Here is a 14,526-nt window from a genome sequence, read left to right on the forward strand (position 1 = left end):
TTGCGGTCACATGGTAGTATTTGTTTACGTGCAGGTCGAGTACATCACGGGGCCGCCAAGTACTCTTCGAAATCGAAACTGCCACCGGTCGCAACCATGGAGGAAGGAATACTAAGGAGAGGCCCTATCCTATTTCAATGCATTGCGAAAAGTGTGGCAGAAGTGACGTCAGATTTATGGGGCAAACAAACCGGTATGGGGCAAACAAAACAGCAGACGCCCCGCGGTGTGCTCTCCGCGGTGATTAGCTTCTGCGTAGATTTGTAGCCCCGGCGTAAACTTAGCGCGTATTGTGCGGTTCGCACGCAGTAAAATGTTGTAAGCAGACGTTTACGAGGCTGTTCGTGCGTGGCAGGCCCGAGCGCGGCATGCTGAAATTCTTCGTGGAGCGTTTTTGTGCAACAGTACAGAATACCGGTACGTGCCGTGATCAAAAACGTTCAGCCCCTGCATAATCGTATTCGAACACACCTAGCAGTGACTTACGCGTTCTGCTGGGCGTTAGGCTTTCCCTTTCTAGTAGCCCGATTTCCCGATCTGTTGCCGGATTAGCGGTTCTTTGTTCGTGTATATGGATTGAGCGTTGTAGTATTTGGCGCAACGCCAACCTATAGTTGACATAACTTCACGTCGAAAATAGGGCACCGCTGTATTGTATACGCGATCGTGCACGTAAAGTTTGTAATTCCAGTACGCACACAACAACAAGCACGCAGCGAGCGCACACCGCACAATACATACATCACGTAGTCCGATAACAACAACATAAGTTTATTGCCCTTTCGTTGAACGACACACTCTAAAAATGTACGATGCCTTCGGTGCATGTTATGTACGGCTCGTCAGACGCCAAAAACGAAAGTTCACGTGTGTTCTGAGTTGACAGAATGAGTAAGAAGCAACAGAGCGCACATCCGAGAGCTTTGCATGCATATACCATGCATTAGTGATCAGCAATGAAGCGAACGTGTACGTACACATGAAAAGTGACAGCCGGCACTTTCCGCAGTGCACGCGATTTGCACCGGGTATACGCAACCATACGCAACACCTGGGCATTGCGTAACTTTCCTAAAGAACACACACAAGGAGCAGCACGCGTGAATCGACTGCACCGCGGCGCCGCTTGCACGGCGAAAAAAAAAAAAGGGCTCGAAACGCGCATGCGCTTTCAAACAACCCGGCGGAAGTTGCGAAATGTTTCAAGGCTCCTTCGCTAGGAGGCGATGCAGGTGTTTGCGATGTGGAGGCTTCACGAATGTGACGTCAGGGCCTCTCCTTATTTTTCCTTCCTCCATGGTCGCAACATACGAGCACTTTCTCTGGAATGGGGAGAGGGGAAAGCACCTGGGGCAAGAAAGGTGGTCTGTGAACGAGAGCTTTTGGTTAGAGAAAAGTCTTGCTAGAAAGCCAGCTTACAGACTGTTGCAATTTGTGAACTATTGCTATTCCTATCCTGCTACATCAATAAGCCTCTGGTTTCCAAGGCATTGACCTTTTTATTTTACACTGTCTCTCCCTTCTATCTGGAAAGAGAATGTAAATTAAGTTGTGTAAACGAATACTTGCAGCACAAAGGTCTGTTTGAAAGCTTTTGTTATCAATATAGACCAACAAAGTTTCATATGCAAGAGCAAGTACCTGCAGTGGTAGCCACAGGGCAGTACACCGGGTACATGCTCCCACTTCCCCCATGAAACTTCTGTCCACACCATATATGATGTCTAAAGTAAGATGATGCAAGACAGCACCTGCCTGCCCAGTCGAGGGGGTGCCCCCATGCCCGAAACAAATTACTGGCCACGACACTAGTAGTAGCCAGGGGCTCTGGCATACCTGTCAACTCTCCTGGTTTGCCTGGGAGACTCTCGATTCCTGACCTGTCCTCCCAATGTACGAGCACATTCATAAATCTCCAGAAAAAACTTCCTCAACCCAACTAAGCCAGTTCAAGTCATGCAGCACAGCCACCTTGCAAGGGCCATCACGACCTAGGTAGCTAGTTGAAGTTGAATATGAATCCAAGCCATTTGAGTGCAGGGAGAGTGTATGCCTAACAAGCACTACTGGTTCTACTGCACTACTTTTGTGTTAAGTATAGCCGAGCTCTGTGAGTACCTGGGGCTCACTGGCTTTGTCCTGCATCAGGTTGGCTGATGGAGAGTTGCCAAGCACAGATGGCATATTTTAAGCAGTTTCAATTAGTTAAATGCAAGCAATGTCGGCCAATGCATCTAGCTTACAAAGCGCATAGCAGAGATGGAAGTGTGCCCTGGCAAGCATACCCATGGTTTCGGAAATGACAACGGAAATTAGGAAATCTGGTTGTAGTGGGTTTGATACGAGACAAGTGACCTACTCAGGCACGTAATGTTTGAAATAGCGTAGGCATAGTACAGCACATGCCACCTCACATGAATGTAGGACAAAAAAACAGTGAGCAGGCGACTGTTGAACAAGATGGAAAGTACTAAGAAGAGTTACATCTTTGTTGTTTCCAAGGAAAGACACATAGACTTTTTTTATTTATTGCGCTCTAAACAATCGCTACAAGTTTTACCAAGGATGTTTTCGCAATCATGAAATCAAACAATGACTGAGCCCATCCCTTCAACAACGCAGGTTGCCAAGAGGAGAGCAAGCCGTTTTGGCCGTCTGTGAAACGAAATTGCTAATTCCTTGCTGCATGCAGCGCTCTATTTGGCTCACATGTTCATTGGAACCCTTCCTACTCATAAACAGTGTTTTCTGAGTATGTTAAAAAAAAGTGTTGCAGGGCTCCTTTATGTGACCATTTCAGGAATCTCATAGGCTAGACTAATTACAGACATTAGAGCTGATGATACATTTAGTGACTCAACACTTTTCACTCGATACAGTATCTTTATTTTCATAATAGGTGATGCGTGCTTCAAGAGAAACAGGCACAAGTTTGTTCTCACTGTTGTAAAAACAAAAACAATTCATTACTTCGCCAAATCTAGAACACAATGGCAGAGCAATGCATACCCTAGTGGTTGAATTTGCCCGGGCTTCACTTCAATCTTACATGCATGCAAACTTTCTACAATAAGTTTTACATACAGAAGCATAAAGCAAATTTTAATTGGAAATAACTTTTTAACACTTATTTAAACCTCAGTAAGCAAGTTCCGCGAATCTCATAACAGAATCCATCTGGAAGCAGATGCGAAGCCTGTACTTCCCATCATTCCCATGGTGGTTGAAGTGCCGCTCAAGGAGTCCGCGCAGACACTAGTGCCAGATTTCCGTCTAGTTTTTATTATGCAGCTCTATGGGAATGGGGATCGTGAAGTTCAAAACTCTTTTGCAGGATCATGCCAGCAGCAGAGGCAGCTTGGGCCACGGGGTAAAATAAGCAGCCCAGGATATCCAATTTCCTACTCCAATCACACATCGTGCAGCTGGTCGATTATCGGTCGCCCTGACCAGGTCATTACGATAAGGTAAGCTTGACAAAGTGCATACTTCCTGATATGCAGTTGTAGCTGGCATGACTTGATTGATCAGTAGTGACAATGCTGCTGTAAGCACCTTGTAGCTTAGACAGTGGGTTGAAACTGGCAACAGGAAGGCTTATTCAAAGTGGCAACAATAAGGCATAGCTGACGGTTTAGAGCAGGAGCCACTATGTTTATAAGACTTGACCCAGATTTCATTTGAAGATTCGCTAGTTTTCCTGGCAACTTTGACGGCAGCTATCTTGGTTGTCCAGTCCTGACAGAAAATGTTTTTTTATTTTTATTGCTCTGTTCGATCACCATCAACCCAGTATCTACACAGTGGAGCCTAATTTTCTCATGAGCTCAATGAATAAGTAGTTGCACTACCTTCTGATCATTTCAAACATGCCAGGGCAGTATGGCCTTGGACAGTGTGAAAAAAAGATGCTCATTTCATTATCAGGACTTGTTGTGGTCTCATGGTGTCAAATTCCACTGGCATGTACACATACGCAATGGTCAGAGTGTGAAAAGCAGAGTTCATTCAGCACCTGACTGGACAAGAGGGCAAACGTGTCCTCTTGTGGTTTCAAAGAAAAGCGGATGGTTTAAAGGGCTGATTCCACAGTTTTCAGCATTGCAGTAATTTCATGGCCAGTATGACACTTGGCCAGTATCTCCGTTTTCGATTACTTGCTGAATCCTTTTCCACATGTGAAACTGTGCTGCTCATGACATACATGTTGAAGAGATCATTTAAAAAGTGTTGTAATTCATTATTTGTGGTACTCTCAAGAAGATGATGTTTTTTACTGCAATTGTGGAGTCTGGAACTATCTAAAAATACAGCAAAAAAAAAGTGACACAATTTTTTGTGAGTTTAGGAAACTGTCTGAAAGAGTTGGTATTCAGATTTTATCACCAGAAAATCATGCACAGAGTGAGTGACTAAGTGAGCAGTGCAATGGCAAGCATTGACAGCTCTAGCAAGTTATTCATAAGTGACACAAAGGTCACTCATCCTGGTTTTTAGAATGGTACTCTTTGTTTTTTACTCGTAAGCTTGCCCCCCCCCCCCTCCACCCAAGGTTAGTCACATGAAGTTCCAACCTGACCTAACACAGCTGCCGCATTTCCTGCACTCTCGATCCATTCAGTTTCGATAACGCCAGGATTGGAGGCTTGAATTTCGATAATGCATATCTCAAATTATGGTTCTCCTTTTTTAATGGGCATGCCATAAATTAGGGCATCCTACAACTTTTCTTAGGAACAACTGCCCTCAATTAACCCTTTGAGAGTCGATTTTTTTTGTGAAATGCGTCCCAGAAATGTGTTTTTTTTTTTTTGCTGAATTAATTATTCAAGCAAATCTATTTAAGAAAAAAATTGTGTAGAATGTTTTTGGGTGACTGTAAAGTGACAGAGATTTCTTTTTTGTTGTTACATGCACATGGTTTTTTTTTTCATGAGTAACAACAAGATAAATTATTTTTTTTAATCTATACGACTGTTCAAAAATTATGCGTTGCAATAAACGTCTGTGTAGTTCAGAGACAGACAAAAATAAGTGCACGAAGTGGCGTCAAGTAGAAACACGGATGGAGAAAAGCCCCTTTTTATCCAGTCAACTTCGTCTCGCCGTGCACGTTTTTGAGATGTCGCTCGCTCATCAACATCTGAATCTTAACTTGATGAATCACATCCTGATTCACCAGTTGAGCGGCGATTCGGAGGTATCGCCGCTCGACTCACTTTTGCAGCCGAGAAACCGGCGCGCACTTCCACAGCACAAGCAAAATGCACGGGTGAGCCCACTGATGAAAATTGTGTAGTTGTGAGCATGTCCGGAAAGCAAAAACAAGTCTGAAACATATAATAATCATTCGTCTTATCGCCAACGAAATGGAAGTGGTTTTTGCGAGTCCCCGAAATGGGAAACGCAACCACAGCGGCATCATTTGTGTCAGTCAGCGCCTGCACGGAAACAGTCGTAATCGCTTACCGGGAAGCAATAAACGAGATAGTAACAAATTTGTCACCTTTTCAGACATTGTAAACCAGAACGCCATCAGTTTTGCGGGTGCAATAAGCAGGAACCGGCCCAAGGACGAAACCAAAACTAGCCAGCGCACCGCTGTAGTAGAGCATAAAAAAAGAAACTGAGAGGTATCGACGCTAGAAAAAATTACAAGTATTCCACAAGTGTGGCAGCACATGCCAAGCAAGAGAAATGATGAAAAAAGGTGCGAGTTTTAAACATACAGGCAATGACGTACGTGTGTGGCATAAACCCTCGAAGGTTAATAATTGAGAAGTTCATAGGTTTTTGTTAATTACTCATTTCAATGAGACTTTAGGAGTGGCGAAGTTTTTCTGCCTCAGAGTAGAGTTCGTTTGCAAAGACGTCAGAGGCCTGACTATTGCAGCATTTTATATTAAAAAAGCTGTATTATATAAAAATATAAAAAGAAGAAACCTGTACTGCAGTGGTCTGTTAAAAAAAAGCACTAAAACCAAGGTGTGCCATTTTCCCTACCATCTAGAATTAAAAGTATGTCACCTTCTTCTTTTAAAATTGTGGTTTTTCAATATATGCGAGAGCTATACATGCACCGTTGTATATAGTATACATTGCCACTTTGGGATGTAGGCTGAAGGCTCGCGGCCTGAGGAGCCACAACCTCCTGGTTGAGCCTTGTTATAATCAAATCGCATCCAACACAAAGGTATCTTTGTTACATTCTATAATTATTTATATAGACCTACTCCATGCTTGTAAACAGCGGTAGGCGCCGTCGATATATTTAGCGCCGTTGTAGCGATGTAACGGCGCGTAGGCTCCGCCCAGCCGGTCCAGCTTGAAGCGCACTACCGGCCTCTATGATCACGTGACAACGGGCGCAGCAGGTTCAAAAGCTGCCTCCGAGCACTGCGCGTCGGGGCGCCTCCCGCATGCTTACAAGCGGCGCCCGCAACAGAGAAAGTTGCAATGGCTGTAAGAGGGACTCTGAAATGAACATCATGTTGACGTGCTGCTCTTGCTCTGAGAACCTCATATAAACATGAGGTATCTTGGCTGCGGGAATGTGACTCATTTGCGAATGATCATCGCCGTTGCGACAGTCTAGGTCACACGTGTACGTTTTATTTGTTAACTAATGGAACGGCGATCTCAGCGACACTTTCATCCGTGACACGCTTGCGATGATGCTTCAACTACACCATGTGGACAAGGTCGTTACGTACCTGTGAGGTCTGCCAACCGCGGGCCGCGGCTCCGTCCGTACGCTCAAGTCGAGTCCGCGCAATGCGTACAACCCGTAAACAGACTCGGCAAGTTTCCCAAGTGTTGTTTTTCTGTGAATTCTGACAGACATGGACATACCGTGAAGCACACCGCTGCCAGAACAGCCTTGCACGATACACTTTTGTCAGGTGTCTCATCGCAGCCGCATAAGATTTGGAAAAGCATAGTCGAAGTCGTGGCTGCGTTAATGAACCGTGCCCAAGCAGAAAGAAACACATGCGCCATGCCCGAGCCACACTTTAGTTCACGCGTGTACTACGAAATCCTTTTGGCGCGTTATATCAACAATGGAAAAAGATAGCAACAATGGCAACCGTGAAGAATTCTCCGCATATGACAATGCTATCCACTACGTTAACGTGCTTTGAGGTAAACGTGCTCGCTATGCCTCCACACAAGGCTTATGCCAAGAAATGCGGTGCTGCACATTACAATGACAAACGCTTCACTAAGCTAATCCTTTCTGCTGGGTAAGCCGCCCGAAAACATAACCGATGAGCCGGCGTCAGAGACAAGTTTTCGCGTTTTACAGCTGCCGCTAATTTCTTGCGACGGTCTTCGTAAACAGCTAAGGAAGAAAAAAGCTTATTCCATCCTTCTCGTGCCTTCCTGCCCAAATAACTGTGGCACTGGTCGTCGTTACACCGTTATTTCTTCTTTGCACGACGACAAGCAGCGCACGCACCAGCGAAAACACAGCAGCAACTGCAGTAGGCATGGCGGCTTTTGCCTACCGCGCGAAACTAAACGCCCGACGACAGCGCCACCGCATTTTCGGGACGTATGTCCGGTGGAATTCGTCTATAGAGGTTCCACTACACATGCAGCATTGCCACACAACTGTGTTTGTAGTATGTTCAACAATTATCTGCTGCCAAGTGTCATTGAATTGAGGTTGAAGGGCAGTGGCAATGCACTGTAGATATCTTATTGTTTATGCTGCTTACCTTAGTAGGTACTACGTGCATAGTGCTTTTGATATCCCCAAGAGTTCTCTTATTATGTTACAGAGTTTTTAAAGGGACACTAAAGGCAAATAGCAATTTATGTCAGAGTGAAAGCTCAATGTATGACAACGTCTAAAACGGCAGTATTTCAGCAGCAGCGCCCTACTTACCGAGAAATTAAGCTAAATGTATCACACGATGTGCGCCACGAGTGGGACATTTTGGAAGTGATCCCGATGACGTGGGAGAGTCTGAATACAATTAATCACTAGTAATCAAACTAGCTGCAATAAAAAAAGAACCTTCCATGCATCAAGACACGTAATAAAATGCTGCTTGTTCGTTTCTGTTTGATTCATGGAAAAAAGAACCTCTTTGGTGTTGCCATGGGGAACGGCGCGCATGGTTCAAAAGTTCCGTTTTCGCCAAACTGCGCTTCGCCCGGCACCTTGCTTCGCTCACACGTTCGGGTCTCAGTGGTAGTTTCGGTGTCGCGTACTGCCGCGTGTGTTTTGCACGCTCGTGAAAGTCGCTCTGACAGAAAGTTCGACAAAATACCGCATGCATGTGATGTTGCCGGATGCCCGAATGGTGCACGCCGCCAGTGCACGCCGCCGCGCAGTAAAGGCGGGCAACGTTGGGCACGGCAACAGAGACGTCAGAAAGACCGCTTTCAGGCGGGTAATTTGAAGTGCGCTAACGCAATGCGGACCACTAAAACACAATTTTATTTCAAAATAAGCACTTCCTTGGCACAAAAGTAGCACTACGAGGTTTCTGGACCGCTATTTCAACAAACAACGTCGACTTAATATTTGCCTTTAGTGTCCCTTTAAGTGTAACAGTGATCTTACGGTGCACATTTTTCACCTTGAGTGGAGCCCACTGTGCATTAGTGCTAAGTACTATTCTCTACCTTGACAGACCTGTGTAAGTGTGCTACATGTATTGCTACACAAGTTTCTTAAACATGGGTAACTTGGCTCATCTTTGACTCTGTAGTTTTGATGACTTGGACCTTGGCGGCCTGGAAGACTGTGAGAAAAACCCCTGTTGTGGCGGCACTTGGATAAAGCTGGGCCCTACACCAAATGGAGGCGAGAGAGTGCACTGTGGGCGCAAGCGTCCCGAGCCATTTATTTCACGAAACAGTAAAGTGTGGATCAAGTTCCACAGCTCCCCTATGCAGGTGCCTCAAGGCCGAGGCTTCCAGCTGACTTATACTGTAGGTGAGGCAGTATGTCAACTTTTGAAGTGTTCTATTTTTTTTTTTTTTTTTGCTTTCCTGGGGGTAGCTGGGGCTATTCCTATAATTTGCATAGTTGATTTAGCATTAAAGCTTACCGTTGACCTAGCCCCTGTTTCGATGTGAGGAACTATCACTAATGTCAATACCTAGTAAGCGATTATATATATATATTGTGTGCTTGAGAATAGCCTGTACATTTTTTTTCAGGAGGATACAAGCAGTCTTCGTCATGTAGACCAGATGAATATAAGTGCCGAAATGGAATGTGCATCTTTCAACAGTGGGCTTGTAATGGTCATGCTGAGTGTGAGGACAACTCTGATGAGCTGCAGTGTAAATCTACAGTGAACTTTGACATAGCTGTTTAGCCTGCTGATATCCACCGTGGTAGCCTAGTGGCTACAGCATTGCGCTGCTAAGCACAAGAGTGTAGGTTTGATTCCCGGCCACGGTGGTCACATTTTTGACAAAAGCACCTGCATACTTAGGTTTAGATCATATTAATAGAACCTAAGATGGTCATAATTAATCTTGAGTCCCCCCCACTATGGTGTACCTCATAATCATATCATAATCAGAAGTTAAAAAAAAAAGCCTCATGATGGCAAAGTTAACCATACCTAATGACAGATGGAAGTTGGCTTTAAATGAATCCATGCCATGCTTGCTGGACATTTTGTGCAGCTTACAAAAATGTAATTGCACTGTGAGGTCCATAGTAAAGTTCATTGGATGTTATTTTAGTCCAATAGAGTGCTGTGTATATTTACAAGCAAACAAGCTCCTGCTTTTTGTTTGTACTCATCACGACCATACAAATCTGAAATGCACACTTTTTGTCAGCTGGATGCCTGGGAGGGAAACAATTGCATTAACTGCATGCATGCTGTAGTGACAGACATGGTAGCACTTCTCATTTGGTGGGGGAGAGCTCGAGGATGCTAGGGGGAGCTTTTTACTTGTGTGTAAAAAAAAAAGTTATCAAATAGTCCTTTTTATGCATGGGCCTATAGACTTCCACAGACAGTGTTCTGGGCAGAACCATTGCACACAAGTTTCAGTATGTTGTGCTGAGGAAAGTGCATTGGGCAAAATAGGAAACACCAGGAAGAATGAGTGCTTTTTTTTTTTTTTTTTTTCTTTAGCATCACTGGTGTTCCCAAGATGCCCAGAGATCAATGCATGCACCATGATTTTTTTTTTTTGTTCCTTTTCACTTTTGTATTGCTGGCTGGAATGCATAAAATTCACAATTGTTTAAGGGGAGATGCAGGTCGAAGACACTTTTTTTTTTTTTAATATTCATCCTAGAGCAATGAAACTTAAGGTATTTATAGAGATTTTTATGCTGATTTCAAATATATAATTAGTTTTCTTGTAAGTTGCATACTTTTTGTTCTGAACCATGACAAATGTGTAAAACATAGACCTTTTAGCCCCCCTATTTCGATCGTTAAGCTTCTATACATTTTGACAATTAATGGTTCATATTGTTCCATTTGAACTGTAGAGTGCCGAAAACTATCCAGAAAGTGCATAGGAAATATTTGCTAGACGTGAAAAATTCACACATGGGAAATCCATTATTACCCAGACCACGGTAAATGTTTACTTGCGAATTTTTTAATATGCATAAATAATATAAAACAAAATAAAAAACAAGAGGGGCATGCTGAAAAAGTTGCCAAAAAGTGTATTTTGGGAAAAGACGAATTTTAAAGTTAAGATTGGATGTTTATTTATGAAAGAGGTAACGAAATCCGATCAAAATTGTACACAAAAGAGGTAAATTGTTCTTCTAGTAGCCACTGCCACTAAAATGAGCTAGTGCCAGGAGTTTCTCCTTCACAGCTCTTTCGAGCAGAGTAGCTATTGCGCGAGTTCCCACTGCCATAGGTTCTGCTTGCGATTGGTCCGTCACTCGCCGTCCTGGCCTCCTCGCTCGGAGCAACTCGCCGCAACATATACGTCATCGAAAGAATACTTTCGGGGCACTCACTGTTCTCACATTGTAGTTCCAGAAACGACGCGTTTACATTTGTAAGCTGTATCTCGGACGCGTATTCCCGAACGATGACACGTTGGACATACTGCACCGATCACGAGGATGTTCAATGCTGTTATGTCAGCGATCAAGGAAGACTCTTTCTACCGCAGTGGCCAATGGCGGTTCCCGATCCATACTACGTGATGTAAAAGCCAGTCGCAGCGCTCGAAAAGCGCGGCAAAAGAATGCTTTCTTTATTATTTCTTTCGCTTCTGTAGCGCAGGAAACCATGGTTATTTGAAGATCTCCTCATGCGATCCCCAATGGCGAGCGGCCGCGCGTTATCGGCCGCAAGGCGCTAGAAGACGTCACACTTTCGGTCAAGATTAACAGCCACCTTGTGCTCTTTAGACGCAATTTGAATGCATTTCCAGTTGAGTCTCGACTTTGATTTTTATTTCGGAACAGCAGAGATACTAATCTTAGCAAAACAGGTGAAAACAAAAAATCGATAATTTTTGAAAAAACTAGCGTTTTTCGACCCACATCTCCCCTTAAGGCAGATATTTCAGAGCAGTGTAGGAAACTTTACCCTTAAAATGTACTGCTTTTGCAAGCTCCACCCTGCATAAGCAAATTAAGTGATTATGCTGTGGGCAACATTTGTAGTTGCTGCCTCATCCTTTTTGCACAACCTCCTTTTCTCACTACATTCATGGATAGTTTCATGTTGCTCAAGTGACACTTGCAGAGGGGTGCAGCAGCTGCGCCAATTGGCCTAGTTTGGTACAATTCCATATTTTTGCGCCACGCTGCACCAAAATGCGCAAGCCTAAAAATTTTCTCAGTTTTCTCACTAATTTTAGCAGGAAATGGAAGCTGCATTGGCCACCTGCAGTTTGGGCAGCGTCATCCAATCCAATCCAGACTCTAACCCTAACCCCACTGTGGAAGAAAAAAAAAAAGTTCGAAAATTTCAACTCTGGCGTGCAGAACGCGAGCAGAACACTTTTTAAGCCACTTTTGCCGCAGTACACTGGTGCCTTGCGGAAAAGTGTACTAAGATTTAGAAGGAGTTAGTACTACTAGCTGTCACGGGTCACAGCCCAGCGTGCATGCGCCCCATAAATAATTACAAGTACTAGTATCATCGCTGACGTCTAAAAAGTTGCTGGCAATCATTCGGAGCTGTGTATGGCATTTCTGCTGCCCTGAGAAACAATAAACAGATATATACCCCTTTTTTTTGTTTTCTTCTTTTTGGTTGGTTTTTTCGCTGCCCCCACTTGCTCGTGCTTTACGAATGTCCTGAATTTCGAGGCCACCTGGCTGGCAGGTCCACATTAGCATTTGCAGTGCCTGTCAAATGATTTCACAGGCACTGCAAATGCTAATGGGGACTTCTTCATTGTTTGCACTGTGGGGCAGTTCAACACACTGCTTTTATTGGCATAGCTGTGCACTGTGCACGAGTTAGGCGATGTTGAATGGTTTGTACATATTTTTGCTTTCTTTTCTAAAGTAAGCGTTTTTTGTTGTACTGCTCCAAATTTGGAAGTTCGGGCTAGAAAATTGATGTTTGTTTTTTTTTCGTAACCTGCTGCAAATTTAGATTTTTGTGCTCCAAAAGCAACATTTTGCTGCTGCTAAAATTGCTCCAAATCCTATTTCGGCTGTTGCACCCCTGATTATGTCGAAGTTCTTCATTGACAGAGTCTTCCACTTTCGCGACATGTTGGTGAGGAACAGATCAAAACCATGAAGTGAGCGTGAAACCGCAAGTGTGAATTGGCGAACCGAACTCTGCTAACAGCGTACGGAGCCATGGCAGGCAAGCATAGCAAGCATCGCCTAATTAGAAGAAGCACACGATATGACCTGCCGTGTCAGGCAGCTTTCTATGGGAGATCGCTCCCACCCGCAAAGGTGGAAGCGTAGTCTTGAATTGCTACCTCACAGTGATCCTGTTTGAGGGTGCTGCTTCCTAATGCGCACTGCAGTCTAGTCGCATGTCATTTTTCAGATTTCGCTGGCCTTCTTTATTAGCCAAAAAAAGTGAGCACGCAATTAGTTCGTTGTTGAAAATAGCGCAGTTAGATGTCATTTCAAAATGCCTACATATGCCTCATTGACATTTTAATGATTAGGGGAGTATTTGTTGAGTTAGAAACTAATTAGGACTAATTAACTAAACCTTATTAACAAAAAAGAATTAGTAGTGTCTACTACAGTACACTGGGAACACTCTGCGCTAGGTGTGCATCACGTAACGACGTTCTTCTTTTTTTAATCATGCTGCGGGATATTTGAGACACCCTGTATATATAAGGCTGATTAGTGGAGAATTGATATTAAATAAATGGACTTCGTGTATTTTGTCCAGATTTTATGCTTACTCTTGGAATTCAGCGTGGAATTAGTCGCATTATTAATAAAATGGCATGATGGAAAAAGACGAAACGACTGAAAAACACACGAGCACAAGCGCTTGTGTTTTTCAGTCTTTTCGTTGATCTTTCCGTGTCACCGTTTTCATAATGAATCTGTAACAACTCGCCCAATTGTCAGTATTAAAGTTACAGTAAGTGAAATTTCAAAGTGGCTCGAACACACTTCTATGAGATGGTTGCACACATGCTAAGCATTATTTTGTGGCTGTTATATGCTGTACTGTATCGTATGCGCAGTATAAACATCTTTGGAGGAAGGAAAAAGTTTGTCGCATTTCATATTAAATGTTAAATAAACTGCTGCATCTGCCATTTCTGAGGTCGCTTTTCCTGAATGAAATGATTAAGTCTGAAGTGACAAACTAAGAGCCAAAATGAAGATTTTTGACGCAATAGGAAAGGTGTAACACCTCCAGACCCGTTATTTGTGATCTTCTATGATACCAGCAAAATATGCTCACGATTACTTTTTCCGTGAAACGCAATCAGTGCGATAAGTTGCATCTCTGGCAAGGCAAGACCGAAAATTCCTCAAGAGCTGCACAAGCAAGACCGGTAATGAACCGATATGTACACACTAGGTAGATTTTAAAAGATTTCACGCGTCACATGAAGATGCACGCGCTCAAGCATAACTGCAACAAGCACGCCGCGCATATCATCCCACGGGCGCTCGCGAAACGCGTCTCACTCCGGTGGCGACGCAATGGTGGTCCGGGAAACTAGCCCTGTCATGCCGGTTTCGGAGCATGCAGCAGGCCATACCACATGCGTTTCGATAGAGCGGCCGTGGTAGTTTCTTTACTTTTGGGGCTCTTCGGCCTTCGCAGTAGTCCTCTTTTATTGCAGTTTTATTGCAATAGCAAATATAAAAATGCACCATTTACCTTTATGGCTGCACCGCTGCCATGCTATCACAGTATTGGCTGTAGACGCTCAGTGCATTTGGCTGCAAAACTGCATTCTGCTTTCACCGTCATAGTCCGCTCTATTGTCACTGCATGCCAAATCATGGCATTCTTCACCGCCATGGCTCAGTAGTTAGGGCGCTCGGCTGCTGACCTCAAAATTGGGGGATTCAATTCCAGCCTGAATAGCTTTGGGACGTTAAAACCCCTG

At 44.0% G+C, this 14,526-nt stretch overlaps 1 protein-coding gene across 1 annotated transcript in view; it reads left to right on the forward strand.

Moving 5' to 3' along the window:
* The window catches only part of LOC119406598 (low-density lipoprotein receptor-related protein 3-like), a gene marked incomplete in the record, with an annotated part of 50,856 nt that overhangs the window by 6,149 nt on the left and 30,181 nt on the right, over positions 1-14,526 (forward strand). Inside the window, 2 exon segments of the mRNA XM_037673333.2 lie at positions 3,335-3,467; positions 8,724-8,950. Of these exon segments, the coding sequence (XP_037529261.1) occupies positions 3,335-3,467; positions 8,724-8,950 (360 nt within the window).

This window comes from Rhipicephalus sanguineus, chromosome 1 (genome assembly GCF_013339695.2).
Source record: "Rhipicephalus sanguineus isolate Rsan-2018 chromosome 1, BIME_Rsan_1.4, whole genome shotgun sequence".
Taxonomy (NCBI): domain Eukaryota; kingdom Metazoa; phylum Arthropoda; class Arachnida; order Ixodida; family Ixodidae; genus Rhipicephalus; species Rhipicephalus sanguineus.